This window comes from Acanthisitta chloris, unplaced genomic scaffold (genome assembly GCF_000695815.1).
Source record: "Acanthisitta chloris isolate BGI_N310 unplaced genomic scaffold, ASM69581v1 scaffold4546, whole genome shotgun sequence".
Lineage (NCBI taxonomy): Eukaryota > Metazoa > Chordata > Aves > Passeriformes > Acanthisittidae > Acanthisitta > Acanthisitta chloris.
In genome coordinates, this window is record NW_008679618.1 from 38637 (window position 1) to 54174 (window position 15538).

Here is a 15538-nt window from a genome sequence, read left to right on the forward strand (position 1 = left end):
TTATGTAGAAAGGAGTGAAGTGGGGAATTGGGGGTAAAAAAGAAGCACATGTCTCTCCAGAGAGCACCAAGCCAAGCAGAGCATGGCACAGCATCCACAACCTGTGTGATATTAGGCTGCTCATGGCTCTTTGCCTCCCCTCACCCTCTTTGAATTAGAGGGTTTGGGGTGTGCTACATTGCTCCGGCTCAGTTTGGAGGCAGCAGATCCTGGTGCTGTGCCATTGGAGGTGACAGATGGAGAGGCAGGTGCTCCCAAAGTGGCAGCAGGACAAGTGCAGCTCACGTGTTGAGCAGCACTCACAGGGCACCATGTGCCATGAGCAGCCACCTGGCTCTGCTTCCCACTCCTGTGGCACATCCACACTCTGCCTAAAACCCACTGGTTTATGGCTCTGGCCCTAAGAGGACCTTAACACTGAAAGCAGAGCCATGGCAAAGCTCTGTTCCATCCCAGCTCATTCCTGTGTAGGGAGAAGAGGAATTAGAGAGAAGAAAAGTGTCGTGTTTGTTTCAAACGCTGCATGGGACTTATTTATTTCCAATCAGCATGACAACTGCTTCCTTTTCTGGCTATCACTGAACCTCCAGATGGTACATTTGAGCATACTTAAACCTCTAACTTGGCTCCTTGCAAAGACATTGTCTTCCTGGTTAGCTAAAAATATATTCATAGTATTGGGATGAAAGCTGCTCCTGCACTGAGCTGTGTGAATAATGACCTCTTGGTCACTCTGCAGCAATTCTGGCTCCTGTTAAAATCAGGTGTTTGAAGGGGACAAGGCTCTGCTGAGTGTTGTTCCAGTTATAACCTTCTATTTATTTGTGTTAGCTGTGCTGGACTATTTGCTAATGGTCAGAATTCTGCAAAGCCTTTAGCAGCAGCAGTTATTTCCCATCTGCCTTAACCCTGGCACTATGTTCCAGTGATTGCTCTGCATCACAGTTTTGAATTTTTCTGGCCTAGCCAGTTGAGAGGGCTGCCAGCTCTTATGGTTTTATTAGGGAATTGTGAGACATCATTTTCTCAAGTTTCCAGCTTTAGGACTGGTGTTATTTTCAGAGACTTCTGCTCTTTGTTGGGGAGAAAAAGCTTAAGGAAGTGAACTAGGAAGTCAGATGGAATCAAATGCAAAAGTGAAAACCAATGTTATGATTATAAGCAAACCTAATGCCAAGGGTTTGCATCTGAAGGGGAAAATGAAAGGACAGAGGAGTTTTGGTGGTGTGGGAGCAATTCAAATCAGCCCAGCTCCCTGTGCCTTGTTCCTCTGTCACACAGGGACCTGATCTGGTTGGCAACTGTGAGCTCAGGGCTGGGACATCTAAGCCCAAGCCTCATAAAAAGCTCTACTGTTATTGTTCTAAGGCAAATAATATCCTGTTTCCTCTTTAAACTGTGTATCTCTTTAAAAATGTTAAATGGCTGCTACATTCCTGCCTTTCTCCGGGACAGCTTTTATGAGTGTGTACTTCCCTCTTGCCTTGCTTTAACAAGCTGGCTGAGCAGAGGATTAGGGGGATGACTTAGTGCACATGTGCTAAAGAAGAGGAGGGGAAAAAAAAAAATCCTCCTTCAAAATCTTACATAACTTTCAGCAACAAACAAGTCAAGCAGAGACACACAAACACACCCAGGTCCTCACTCTGCTCTTCAGCATCATCACCATCATCACCCTGGGCCAGGCTGCACTTTGCCAGCTGGAAAAATCCATGGCAGTTTGTTTCCTAATCATATCTGATGGTGTTTCCCATTCCTCTGCCTTTCCTATGAGCAGAGCTTAGCATTCAATGAGCAGCCACCCATGGGAAGGAGGAGGAAGACAACTCCAAGCTCCTGTAAACATTGACGTGACCTACAGGATCCAGCACAGTTTGAGATCTTGCAGTCCCCATAGCCACTGTACACTCAGGCACTTCCCCAGCTATAAAGTTCCTGTATTTCAGGCAAAACCTGGGTCTTTCCATAGCTGTGAGCTGCTCACAGCCCTGGCTGACCTAAATTGGGGATGTGGTAGGGAACGGCGTGTTCCGAAGGGGATCTCGGCGTGTAGCAAGGAGCTCGTGGTTGGTGGAGGATGTGGCTGCAATTCTAGTCACTCAGTTAAACCTGAGCAGGACTTTCTGTCTGTCATCAAGCATGAAAGCAGCAGGAGGATAAGCTAAGGTGATGCTGGAAGGATTGAGCTAAAGCTCAGTGAAGGGAGAGAAATGAATTCTCCTGCCGTGCACTTGTGTTAGAGTCATTTGTCTTGTAAAAACACACAAGGTTTGGGATTTGTTTTTGGGGTTTTTTTCTTAGCAAACTACAGAAAAGGAACATACCCAACCCCCTGCCCTAAACAGGAACTGGATCCCTAGTGATATCTTCCTGTCCTGGCCCTATTTATAGAAGTAAGGTCACCCAAATAAGAACAGAAACAGTGTCATATGATTTTTGGTGACCAACTGAATTCTGCACATGGAGAATTCAGAGGAGTCCAACTGAGTAACCCACACTGAGAACCATTTAGGAAGAACACCTCACTGTGGCCATTTTTGTGTGTAGAACAGCTAAGGAATTCATGACACACAGTCAGCTCTTTGGAATTTGGGTGTCTTTCCTTTACATCACACAATTGAGTCATTAGATGGGCAGAAATTTTGCTCACCAAATTGTTCTTCAATGTGTCATTGTTTATTGAGAGCTTAAAATGGACACATTGCCATTATTGTACTGTTAGTGGATGAAAACTGCAAAAAATCCAGGACTCTGTAAAGGTCACTCGATGGGAAATTTGGGAATTTTACTGTTTGTGAGGAGTTTGGAAGAGCTTCCCTGTATTATTGCTATAGAACAGGTTGGAATTCAGGACTTCCCTGACAGGTGAGCTAAGGGAGGAGTTACCTCTTGAGCTTCTGACCTGTCCCTGGGCTGATAGTTGTGCTCCAAACAGCAACCACATCTACAAATACCTATTTTTCTGTCATTCCCTGGAGCCAGCCAACATTTGATTTGCTATTCTTTTTACTCTAAGCCAACAGAGATGGAAAAATTCAAGCTTTAAATAGCTGCATAAACCTATTTGAATATCTGTTTACATAAATACATATTTTATATGCACAAACAAGCAGAAATAAAGGTGCCTATTTTATATTTCTCAGGAAAAAAAAGAAAGTGGCGTTTGACAGCATCTTTCTTTCAAACTCATTTGGCATAAATTATGATCTGTAATTCCTCTCTTATCATGTCAGGCAGGCCTCGAATGGAACCTAATGAGCAGAGCCAAGTACTTCCATCATATTTAATTCCATTCCCCCCCCCCCCCCAAAAAAAAAAAAAATCTTTATTTACACAGCTAAATATTTTATGGGCCAAAGATTCAGGGCCTACTTGAGCTGATGAATTCATCCCTCTAAGGGGTTTTGTTCACGGATAAGAAGTTTGTCTAGGCTTGAGGCACGTAATGAAAGGGAAGATTTAGTCATTCCCTTTCTTTCACAGGCTGCTCCATCCTTCCATTGCTCATTCACAAATCCCTGGGTGCCTCTGTAGGCAGCCAGCTCAGAGGTGGGTCTGAGGTAGAGGCTGTTGATGGCATTTTCTCCTGCCTTGGAGAGCAGCAACTCAGAGCAAAAGTCCTTATAGCCAAGAGAGCTCAAACCATAGGGTTTGAGTCTCTGCTTAGTACAGCAAAGAGAGAGGCAATGCAAATCCCTGCTGTGGGCATCAACCCCCCACAGTTTGCATACTTTTTTAGTGATAAAATAGAATGCAGCTGAAGCAATATCTCAGAATAGTTCTCCCCCATCCTTTGCTCTTGCGTTGTTTGATTAGCTTTCCCACTTGGCAGTTCATTGCTACTGGCAGCACACACACACTGCCTTTCTTAAACTGGGCTGGAATAAAGCTGAGTACCTTTAAACTGGGCTGGAATAAAGCTGAGTACCTTTAAACTGGGCTGGAAAAAAGCTGAGCACTTTTAAACTGGGCTGGAAAAAAGCTGAGCACTTTTAAAGTAGGCTGGAATAAGCTGAGTACCTTTAAACTGGGCTGGAAAAAGCTGAGCTCCTTTAAACTGGGCTGGAAGAAAGATGAGCATGTTTTAAACTGAGCTGGAATAAAGATTAGTACTTTTAAACTGGGCGGGAAGAAAGATGAGCACTTTTAAACTAGGCTGGGAAAAGCTGAGCACTTTTAAACTGGGCTGGAAAAAAGCTGAGCACTTTTAAAGTAGGCTGGAATAAGCTGAGTACCTTTAAACTGGGCTGGAAAAAGCTGAGCTCCTTTAAACTGGGCTGGAAGAAAGATGAGCACTTTTAATTTAAACTGGGCTAGAGTAAAGCTGAGTACCTTTAAACTGGGCTGGAAAAAGCTGAGCTCCTTTAAACTGGGCTGGAAGAAAGATGAGCATGTTTTAAACTGAGCTGGAATAAAGATTAGTACTTTTAAACTGGGCTGGAAGAAAGCTGAGCAGTTTTAAACTGGGCTAGAACCAGAAAGCTGAGCACTCAACAGAGGGAAGATTTCTGTGTGTTGCTTCTGGCTCTGAAGCTTCTCTTTCTGGTTAATGCATCATTCCCCATTACAGTCATTTCCTCTGAAGTAAATGGGTTTTGGCCATTATACTTTATTGATATATATTTCCTAACTGCATTGACATTCCCCTGTTGCCTTTTTTTTTTTCCCTACCCTGAAATGACAGGAACCCAAAAATCCTTCAGCAGTGCTGAGTTGAGTCCTGCAGCACAGAGCTGTGTGCTGTTCTGTTAAGTGAGCTGGGGTTAAAATGGGCACCATTTACACATTAATGTCTATGCCAGGGCAGCAACACCAATTCTGCTTTAATATCTCAGGCTAAAAGGTCAACTGTTTAGCTGGGACATTTCCTAGCACTATCTTCATCCTGTTTAAGCAGTCATTGAGTGGAGAAAGGCTTTGGTTGTGCCTTGGCATGAAGGAGTGTCACAGGGAGGTCTTTGAGGTTGAGGAATGAAAACCAACTGATTCTTTGTGGTGGCTAAAATACCTGGAGTGTTTTTGGACAACACTATTAGGATCTAATTTCCCCATCCCTAAACTTTCCATCTCCAGTTGGACAGAGCATCTCCCTTGCTGTCTGTTCAGAGTGGTTATTACATGTGTGCTGCTAAATGATCTCCCTCATTTCACCTCAGGGGCAGCAGAAGTTAAGAGATGGAGGAATTGGGTAGCTCCAAGGACTAGAAATGTTGCACAAAGCTTTTCCTATCTCAATCCAGCTGCTCTTTGCACACCCAGGAAAGGTTACTGTGCACTGCCATTTGGTAGAGCCTGAAAACTAAGTTATTTTCTTGCCTTTTCTTCTTTTCTGGTTCATCTGAGTCACAAACCCACTTTTTACCACTAGCTACAATGCTACAGCCAACACTTGCTACCCAGCATGAGTAAATCTGAGCACCTAAGCCATAGTCACCTAATTAAGTGACCTGGTTTTCTCAGGAGCAGGCTATGTCTTCCAGCTCCCACTGCACTCAGCAAATGTGGAAATCAGGCCATTTGTGGATAGCTGTGACTAGTTCTGAGTACTCAACTTATAAAACATTACTCTTGGCCTGGGAGCTGGAGGATGGATCCTCTCCAGGCTCTGGCAGGTGGCTGCAGGGAGAGGGTTTGGGAGGGATGCAGAGGCTATCAGTCATCAGCAGCAATCCCTGCACTAAATTAAAAAATAATGGGAAAAAAAAAAAAAGAATCTCTTCGTTTCAGGTCCTGGGATAAAAATACTTTTTGGCTTTTATTTGCTTGCTGCAGTATTTGCTCCTCACACTGAAGATGAAATTGAAAAGGGAGTTTATGGTCCCTGTGGCACCTTTGGAAATCACGTGTGTGGGGCCAGTCAGATGTTCTCTAATGCCCTTTGGGGTCTCCAAGCACAAAGGCAGCAGAGCAGGAGCTGCAGTCAGCTCCAGCAGAGCTCCACTGTGTGATTTGTTCCAGGGAAACATCAGTTCTTAAGGGAACAAGACAACAAGGGTGGGTGACAGAAGCCTCTGTCCTGCTGGATTGGGCATAGATCCTTCAGAGATCTGAGCTGGAGTCTGGGGAGAGGAAATCCTGAGGGAGAGAGAGCTTGGCAACAGGAGAAACTGCTCATTTCCCAGCCAGAGCTTTACTGGGAGGCAGTTATAGCTCACTGCCTCGGATGTGACACAGACAGACACGGTTCAGAGGTGTGGGGAGTCACAGCTCAGGGTTTAAAGAGCTGAACCAACCCTGGCAAGAAGGGAGAGGAACTGAGCAAAGGCAACACAAGAGAACTGGGTGATGAAACCAGGGGAGGGAAATCGACAGCTGGCCATTGCTGTCCTTAAAGAGAACCTGAAATGTTCCCAGCCTGTGCAAGGGGGAAGAGTTTTTTGCCCTAAAAGTAGCCGAAGCTACTTTTCAAAGCAAAGCAGTAGCTGCTTTGCATAGCACATCTGAGCCAGAGCAGGGAGAGGTCACCCATGATCAGAGAATCAGCCAGGTTGGAAAAGACCTCAAAGATCATTGAGTCCAACCCTACCATGGTCACTAGCCCATGGCACTAAGTGCCACATCCAGTCTCAGCTTGAAAACCTCCAGGGATGGGGAATCCACCACCTCCCTGGGCAGCACATTCCAATGTCTGAGCACTCTCTCTGTAAAAAATCTCTTCCTAATATCCAACCTAACCCTCCCCTGGCAGAGCTTGAGTCTGTGCCCTCTTGTCCTGCTGCTGGTTGCCTGGGAGAAGAGACAAACCCCCACCTGACTCCAACCTCCTGTCAGGGAGTTGCAGAGGGTGAGAAGGTCTCCCCTGAGCCTCCTCTTCTCATGGAAGAGAGCATGGAGTTCCATCTCATGGAGGTGGAACACACCAACCTACAATGTTCACCACAGGAGATATATCCTTTCAGAAGACAGGTGCTGGGTCCAGCACTGCTGATCTCAATTGAATGTTGGCAGATAAGGGCAGGAAAATGCTTCAGGAGGAAGTATTTTTGTAATCACACATTTGCAACACAGCCCTCCTTTTTTCTTTTTTTTTTTTTTTTTTTCCCCCAGCATTATCTTTCTGCCTTCCTCTTACACTCAAAATGAACAAAAATATGTATATTCAAGGGGTGGGGAAGGCAAGAGCTGAAACACAGCTGAGTCAACAACACATGTCTGCAAGCTGGTGGGTAACATTGCATGAATATCCTCCATGGTTCACAGAGGCTTTCGAAAGTCAGTGCTGCAGACAGAAACTGTCACACCACCATGGGCTGGAACAAGGAGTGCTGGAGGGTCCCAGCTCCCCTGATCCTAGAGCCATGGAGTCTGTCCTTCTTTCCTAAAGTAGGAAGTCCTGAAATTACCTATTCGAGGGGAATTTAACTCGTAACACCCAACCTAGGGCCTGACTTCTGCCCAAACCTCCATCCTTTCCTGCCTCCTTCACTCACAATATTGCCCAATATTTATGCCACTTGGATTCTGGGTGAATTCCTCCTTCAGTCTCTAGTGTTACGAAGCTGAGCTGATCCACAGTTCTGATCCATTTCAACACTGATGTTGAACATTTGGAAAACATAGTTCCACGTTTATGAGTTAACACTGCTCTGCAACTGGAAAACTTGCTGAACAGGAGACTTGGATCGCCCCAGATGGAGTGACAAAGGGATTTAGAGGCATAATAAGCAAGGAGCACTTTCATTGTAGCAAGGACTGAAGGGAACTAGAAGATTTTGGCAGGTTGTTCTAACCTGGAACATCTCTGGTTTGTGCCCCCTCGTGGCAATTGAATTTTGCTTTGTCCTCAGTGCAACGTTTGCACTTTCACACCCAAACCTTGGGATTTTCACACTGAAACACCCAGCAAAGAGGTCATTAAATGCCAATAGTTGGTGCTTGACTATCCAGAAAAAGTGAGGGAGCAGGGAAAACCCAGAGGTCCATACCTCATGCTTTGCCCTGGCTGCATCACTTTGCCCCTCAAACAGTTTATGATGATTTGACAGGGACACATCCAAAAAAAAAAAACCCCAAAAACCACCACTCCAGGGCTGAGAGAATCAGCTTGAAAGGTATCCCACAGGTTTCCAAACACACTGGTACAGCCCTTCCCCATGGTCCAAGCAATAGTGGCAGGAGCCACATCACTCAGCAGCACTGAAACACTCTCTGTTTTGCTCTCTCCTCAGACAAAAAGCTCTGGCATCGACAGGAGGAAGAAGTGTTCAAGCAGCTTGCGACTGGTTGGTATGAAGTAATAAATGTTCAAGAGTAAAAAATAAAAAAATCAGTGAATTTAAGATTTTTAGCCCATGGAATGGGGGATGTAAACCAAGGGTATTGTATGAAAAGCACCTGCAGAATAAGTGAGATTGTGTTGTAAATGAACAATCCTAAAAGAAGCTTTGTCTGAGGGAGTTTGTGATCTCAAGTGAAAGCAAAAACAGGTGAGGGAAGGAAAACCTCACTGCCTGTGGCTACCCAGAGAGCTGAGCCTTTTCAAAGCTGTTGAGCAATTTCTAGTGTTCTCCTCCCTGTGTTTTGTACACTGAAAGGCACAAAGGCAGCAGCAGTGACCCAGGTTAGATCTTCAGAGCATCAGGCTGAAACCAAAACCCAATTTTCTGTATTACTTAGCAGTGGTAATGGGCTGCAAGTGAGGCAGAGCAGCTCTGCCTGACCTCCAGAGCTGATTGCTTCCATCAAGGGAGAACAAACGGGAGGCAGGACAGGGGAAGCTGATTTCACTGGGAGAAAAAATACGGCATTATCTGTCAGTCTAACAGCTCTTTCTCCCTGCCAGGCTCTTCTCCCATGTGGGTGACCCATTCCTTGATGACACCCTGCCCAGGGAGTACGTGCTCTACCTTCGCCCCACGGGTCCCCTGGCTCAGAAGCTCTCAGAGTTCTGGCAGCAGTCGAAGCAGATCTGTGGGAAGAACAAAGCTCACAACATTTTCCCACATATCACCCTTTGCCAGTTTTTTATGGTAAAGCAGAGCTCCTCTTTCCTTGCCTTTCTGCATTGTATTCATGAGCATCCCTTGCCAGGCTGGGGCTGTATTTACAGCTTTGCAGAAGGGTTTGTGTTAGGAACCTGGGGGTGATTTTCCTGATGCCTGGGCTTGGGGAGGAGGTAATTGGGTTTTAAGCTGTTGTTTTCTGGGAAGAATAGTAGCAGAAGACCAAATTCTCAGCATCTCAAGTGATCATTACCATGAGAATGGGTATGGGGAGGGTGGGAAGGTTACTTGGGGATAGCTGATCCTGCTTTGAGGACATGAGAGGGGTAGATGGTTTCTAAACATATTTTCCATGCCCCTGTGTTTTTTTCTCACTACATTATGCAAAGGGAGACCATTCCCACGCAAACACCTTTTCTTGCCCTGCCTGAGAAATGCCTGTCCTGCTTCCCTTTGCAGTGTGAGGACAGCAAGGTCGATGCTCTGACAGAAGCTCTGCAGGCCACTGTGATGCGGTGGAAATGCAAATTCCCTGCCCCTCTGCCTCTGGAGCTCTACACATCCTCAAACTTCATTGGGCTTTTTGTCAAGGAGGAAAGTGCTGAGGTGCTCAAGAAGTTTGCTGCAGACTTTGCTGCAGAGGCAGCTTCTAAAGCAGGTGAGTGACTGCTGCAAACAGCTCACAGCTTGAGCATCTGCAGAAACCAAAGTTCTGATGCCATGAAGAAACTAAGCTCGTAACAATACCTGATTTTTTAAAGTGAAGACTAGAAGCCCAAGAGGAACACCCTGCTGGGTGCTTTGGGTTTCAGTAGAAAGATCACCTCACACTCTCAAGTGTTATCTGCTGAAAGGGAAGTTGACATTTGGTGGTTCCTCAACCTTTCAGATAGAAGCTCTTTCTGCAGGGCTGAGCATTTCCTGCTCCTCTCACTACCTCAAGCCACTGCCACAGGACTTTCCTCGACCACTTAAAGCCTCTGTTTGTTTTGCCACTGCAGTTGTCCAAAGGGCTCTGTGAGAACACTCCAAGACCCTTGGCAGCCTAGGGGGGAACCTTTCAAACCTCAGTACCAGTATAGCTGGGTCCAATTCCTGGTCCTCTGCTGCTTCTGGAGGGCAAACTTGTGAGGAGCTGGGAGAGGGGAAAATATCCAGAGCAGCCTGTGGTCTCCACTGCTGAATAGGCTCTTTGGTTGTCCTCTGATTACCTCCAAACTCGGAAGTCAGAACATCATGGGAGCACTAATAGCTCCCTGACTAATCCTCCCACCCTCCATCGCTGCAGCTCTCAGCTTGGACTAGTCACAACACAACTGCTTTAGTCCTTCATTATCACAGCCTTACCCTGGAGTTGAAGTGCCTCAAGATACAGAAAATTCTGCATCTCTGGGGTGTTTCCATGCTAGACAGGCACCCCATAACCATGCAGAACCCCCTAACCATGCAGAGCAGCTGTGAGTCTGCCCCTGGTTCAGAGGAAAGATCAGATGTGTCCTGCTCTAGGTTCATCACACCTCTCAACTGCATCGCTTTCTCCTGACAGGGACCTAGAACTTTCCTTCCCTTTAGGAGAGGGAGGGAATGGCTGTTATCTTTGCAAATGAACACGTTGGAAGGCAGTGACAGGCACAGAGACATTGGGCAGGTCCAAGGATGCTGCAGCCACATGAGAGCAGACAAGTGTTCCCCTCCAAAGTGTTCCCCAGACATATCCTCTAAATAACAATCAGAGGGGCAATTCTTAGCCCAAAATCGACTGACCCAGAAGAAGGAAGCATTGATGGCTCCCAACAAGCTTCTGCCCTTGTGCTGCTCCAATTCAGACCATTTTTTTCCTTAGGGGAAGGTGGTTGCTGCATTGCAGCCCACAGCCTGGTCTGGTTTTCACATTAAGAGTCTCTGGGGCTTTTTCAGAGATCCACAACATATTTTTTTCTTGCTGATGAAAAAAAAAAAAAGAAAAGATGGATGAGCTTGCAAAGCTACCCCTGGCTGGCACTTGGAACCAAGTCTCTGAATAGCTGCAATTTTGACTGAATAATCAGTCAAATTTAATTGCAATTTTTGGTTGACTAAGCAAGAATAAATTACATGCAAACAGTGCATCCTATGATTTCCACATCTACTGGAAGAGTCCCAATATTTCACAGGCTTTCACCTTTCTGCTTCCTGGAATCTTTTCCTGCTGCAGGTTCTTTTTTTTTCTGCAGGATCATCTGGAATCATTATTAGATCAATGTCTGTTTCCACAATTTGGGAATACCTAACCCTCAGTGGCTAAACTGATGTCCAGGGAAAAGATTTAATCAACTTGCATGAAGCTGGAAATCCATGGATTTGTAGTTGCTAGTGTAAGAGAGAGAACAAAGGAGGGAAAGTGAAAATTATGCTTTTTAACTTGCTTATTTTGGATCCTCAGCTGGTAATAAAAGCCTACCCATTCCCTGGAATGAAAGCCTACCCTTTATCTGGAAAAGTGACTGTTTCTGGCAGCAGATCCAGTGTGTTCAGAATTGCAGTAATTGTTATCACACCATCCAGAGACGTGTTGTTTTGGCAGCTTGGCAAGGATGCCTTGTCTGCCACCCTGAATCATGGAATCAGCAAGGCTGGTGGAGACCTCTGAAATCATTGAGTCCAACCACTAACCTGTCACTGCTGGAACCCCTAAACCAGATCCTGCAGTGTCAGATCCAGATGCCTCAAACACCTCCAGGGATGGTGACTTCACCACCTCCCTGGGCAATATTCCATTGTCTGAGCCCCCTAACAGGGAAAACATTTCTCCTAACATCCAATCTGACTCTGCCCTGTCTCAGCTCAAGGTCATTGCCTTTAGTCCTCTAGTCAGGGAGTTGCAGAGAGCCATGAGATCTGAGCCTCTTCTCCAGGCTAACCAAGCCCAACTCCCTCAGCCCTTCCTCGTGTGCTCTAGCCCTTTTCTGCCTTTGTTGTGTTGTCCTGGACTTGCTCCAGTGCCTCAATGGCCTTTTTAACATGAGTGGCCCAAAACTGCTCACAGTGCTTGGTGTGGCTCATCCTTGAGTCACTCAGACCACAAATCCCTAAGAATTTGATCCAAGGTGCACTCTATGTAGGGAACTCCCTTCCCCAAAGCCTTTGCAGCCACTTGTTTAGCCACATCTTCTCATTGCAGATGTCCACGTGGAGCCCCACAAGAAGCAGCTCCATGTCACGTTGGCCTATCACTTCCAGACCAGCCACCTGCCCACTCTGGAGAAGCTGGCACAGAACATTGATGTCAAGTTGGGCTGCGACTGGGTCGCGGCGATATTCTCCCGAGACATTCGCTTTGTCAATCATGAGGTAAATCATGGAGCTTGTTTCAGTCCCAACCCCCTTTCCCAGACCTTAACACCTTAAACAGACCACATTGCCTTCCTCTTGGCTTTTGACTCATATTCACACTGTCCAAACTTGCTATTCACCCACCTCATTCCTTCTTGCAGGAATCCTGTTGGATTCATTAACTCTAACAATTATTCACCTGTGAGATCATCATAAACTGGTCTGATGCCTCCAGAACCAGACCAGTATTTTAACCTGACCAGTATCCCCTCCACAACTAGACCAGTATTTTAACCTGACCAGTATCCAATTCTACTGTACAGGCTTGACTTTATTATTAACCACAGCATTTAGTTTCATAGAATCATCAAGGTTGGAAGAGACCTCTAAGATCATCACCATCATGTGTGAAGTATTTACGTTCGTGGCCTCTGTACTTCAATTACTCTTATAGATTCTAAAACTGCAGTATCTAAGTATCTAAATATAGTTCTCTTAGTAGTGTTGGTTTCCAGCATAATGGACAGAAAAAAAATAACAATTCCATTGTGTAGATTGGGATCTTGGGCATGGAGAAGCCACTTGTGAGATTCAGCTTATCTGAATGTTAAATAACCCCAAGTCTGAGCCAGCCTGAGGCTCAGTGCAGAGCAACAGGCACCTCCAGAACCTGAGACATCTATCCCATCTAAGATGAATCAGTGTCTGGAGGAGGGAACCAGAGCTCAGGTGCCAAACTTGGGATATTAACCCCACCAAGGTGCATTGCCCAGCACCAGACACACAAAACCTGTGGCATAGGGAAAAAAAAAGCTCTTTTAGTGCAGCACAAGATACACCACAAATGCCAAAGCTTCTGGAGAGCTGAAATCTCTGTGACCCAGCCCAGGTTGTGTTTCCATGCCTGACTCCCTCCTTCCCTATCCAAAGCATCACATCCCTCAGAAGCTTCACAGGACCAACACTATTGCTGATGGCTGATGGAAACCAACTCTCATCTTTGCATGTCTCACTTCAGGCAGCCAAGTGTGAAAGTTGTGGCCTTGTGCTATCAGGTGACAGTGACTAGTTTCCATCTTCCTTTGAAGATACCACAGAGAGTCTAGTGGGGGCTGACACCGTGAGGAGCTCAGAGCTGCTGGGTTTGCTTTGTGTGATGCCACTGCAGAAGTGAGGCTTGGCCAGGGACAAGAACACTTTGTTCTCCTTTGCAGTGAGGGAATGCTGTGATAAAGCTGTGTAAATTCCAGGTGCTGTAAGAATTCAGTTCCATTTTGAACAGGGTGCTGAGATCTAAGCACACAGTGATGATTTGGCTCACTTAGAAATGATCCCTCCCTTTTCCTCCTGGTTGTCAAAAGACACAACTGGAATCAAATTGGGAAGAAGGAAAGACCTAGAAAAGGTTTTGAACAGCAAAGAGTGGGAAGCAATGGGAATTCCCTGAAGGAAAGCTTTCCTGGATAAAGCAGCAAGTGCTGCAGTACAAAGAGATCTGTTCACACCTTGCTAAGGTTAAAGGTTTGGTGTTCCTTCCATTACCAATCCTTTCATTCACTTGAGCTTCTCTTTCTCCCCCAGACTCTGCAAGTGATCTACCCCTACACTCCCCAGAATGATGATGAACTGGAACTGGTCCCAGGGGATTTCATTTTCATGTCCCCAGTGGAACAAACCAGCACAAGTGAGGGTTGGATTTATGGCATTTCCCTTACCACTGGCTGTTCTGGGCTACTGCCTGAAAACTACATCACCAAGGCGGATGAATGTGGGACCTGGGTGTTCCATGGGTAGGTAAAACTGCTCAGTCCAGGTGGGAAAAGGGGCTCAGCACATGGGATTTCACCTGGGTGAGTGAGGAGTCTTCCAGGGCTGCTGAGAAGGTCACTGGGGGGAAAAGGAACTGGCACACACAGCCCTGTCTCAATTCTGTTGTGTAGATTGGGATGTCTCAAGCCAAGCAAGAGCAGATGCTATCCCTGGGTATGGGATTAGAGGACAAGGTGATTTTTTTTTTTTAGCTAGGATGTTATAGCAACTATTACTCACAGGCTCTCTGCTGCTGGCTGGCAGAGCTGGAACAGATGGTTGCTCTAGAGCCACTGCTGTGGAGACACCTCTGTGGTGGGACTGGGATCAGGAAGGTTAAATTTGAGCATTCATTTGGAAGGAGAGATCTGTGTAAATCAGGAAGGTTAAATCTGAACATTCATTTGGAAGGAGAGATCTGTGTATAATTCCCTGAGGAAAAGGATTTTGGATCAGCAACGTTTCTTAAGAGGCTTAGCAAGATTTTCAGCCCTCACCTTCTGAATAAGATTATGCCTTATGCCTCTTGGGTTTGGTGGGAATTAGGTAAATGGCAGGAAAAAAAAAAAAAAAGGTGCTTGAGGAGTGAGTTGATATCTAAGCATCCAAACACCTTGGATAAACCTGTCAAGAGATCCCTCATTCACTCCTCTTGTCACCACCTTTTGTTGTTTTCTTGCCTGCCCTCTGAGAGATGAGCACCACTCAAAGGTTTTCATCCACTGGCCATTCATCCATGGCCAAACAGAACAAACCTATCTACACAAACTCTCTGTCTGCTCCAACTACATTTGGGGCTCAGGAGGTTTTTTTCCTCACCCTTTCTTCCTCCTGTTTTGCCACAATGGCTGGTTCATTGTCCACAGCAATCCTTGTCCTCTAGATGTGATGAGGGATGTGACAGAGGAGTCTTTTCCTACCTAGAGCTGTGGCAGAGCTTTCTCCATCCTCTGCTGCAAACATCTCCCTTCTCCAAAGGTTCTTCCCTGCCTGGGAGGATGTTATCTCCAGGGTCAGAGCAGCATCACTAGCAGAGCAGTGAAGACACATCATCCAGAAGACACTACTGGATGTTGTTGTCTGCCTTCAGCCTCTGTTTGCCAAGCAGGGGAACCACAAGCTTTTGGGAAAAGCTTCCAAACAATGACCTATGCTTAGAAGATAACTAAGCTGAAATGGCTTCAGCAGTTTCTGTTTTCCAGCCACATGAAGGAGATAGCACTGAAGACAAGCTGGTGGCTCTTCTCCAGACACAGCAAGATAGTGAGCCTTTGCCTCATCATCATTCCCAGCAAATCCTGGTGTCTATAAATAGATAGTGAAGCATTCATGGCCTTTTAGTAAGGGCTTAGAGAGAAAGAAAGTCTCAGAAACTGTGTGACAGCTCCTGGGGGCAAAGGGAAAAGAAGTAACCAAAAACATCCTTGGTGTTCTCCAGGCCAGTGTCCTTAAAAAACTCATATGGGCAAAGCAGG

The 15538-nt window shown here is 45.9% G+C and overlaps 1 protein-coding gene across 1 annotated transcript in view; it reads left to right on the forward strand.

The window, feature by feature from the left end:
• Nucleotides 1-8109: 8109 nt before the first annotated feature.
• The window catches only part of UBASH3B (ubiquitin associated and SH3 domain containing B), a gene marked incomplete at its 5' end in the record, with an annotated part of 13856 nt that continues 6427 nt past the window's right edge, over nt 8110-15538 (forward strand). The window contains 5 exons of the mRNA XM_009077369.1: nt 8110-8222; nt 8783-8969; nt 9402-9600; nt 12103-12272; nt 13836-14044. Of these exons, the coding sequence (XP_009075617.1) occupies nt 8110-8222; nt 8783-8969; nt 9402-9600; nt 12103-12272; nt 13836-14044 (878 nt within the window). The remainder of the gene's footprint in view (nt 8223-8782; nt 8970-9401; nt 9601-12102; nt 12273-13835; nt 14045-15538) is intronic.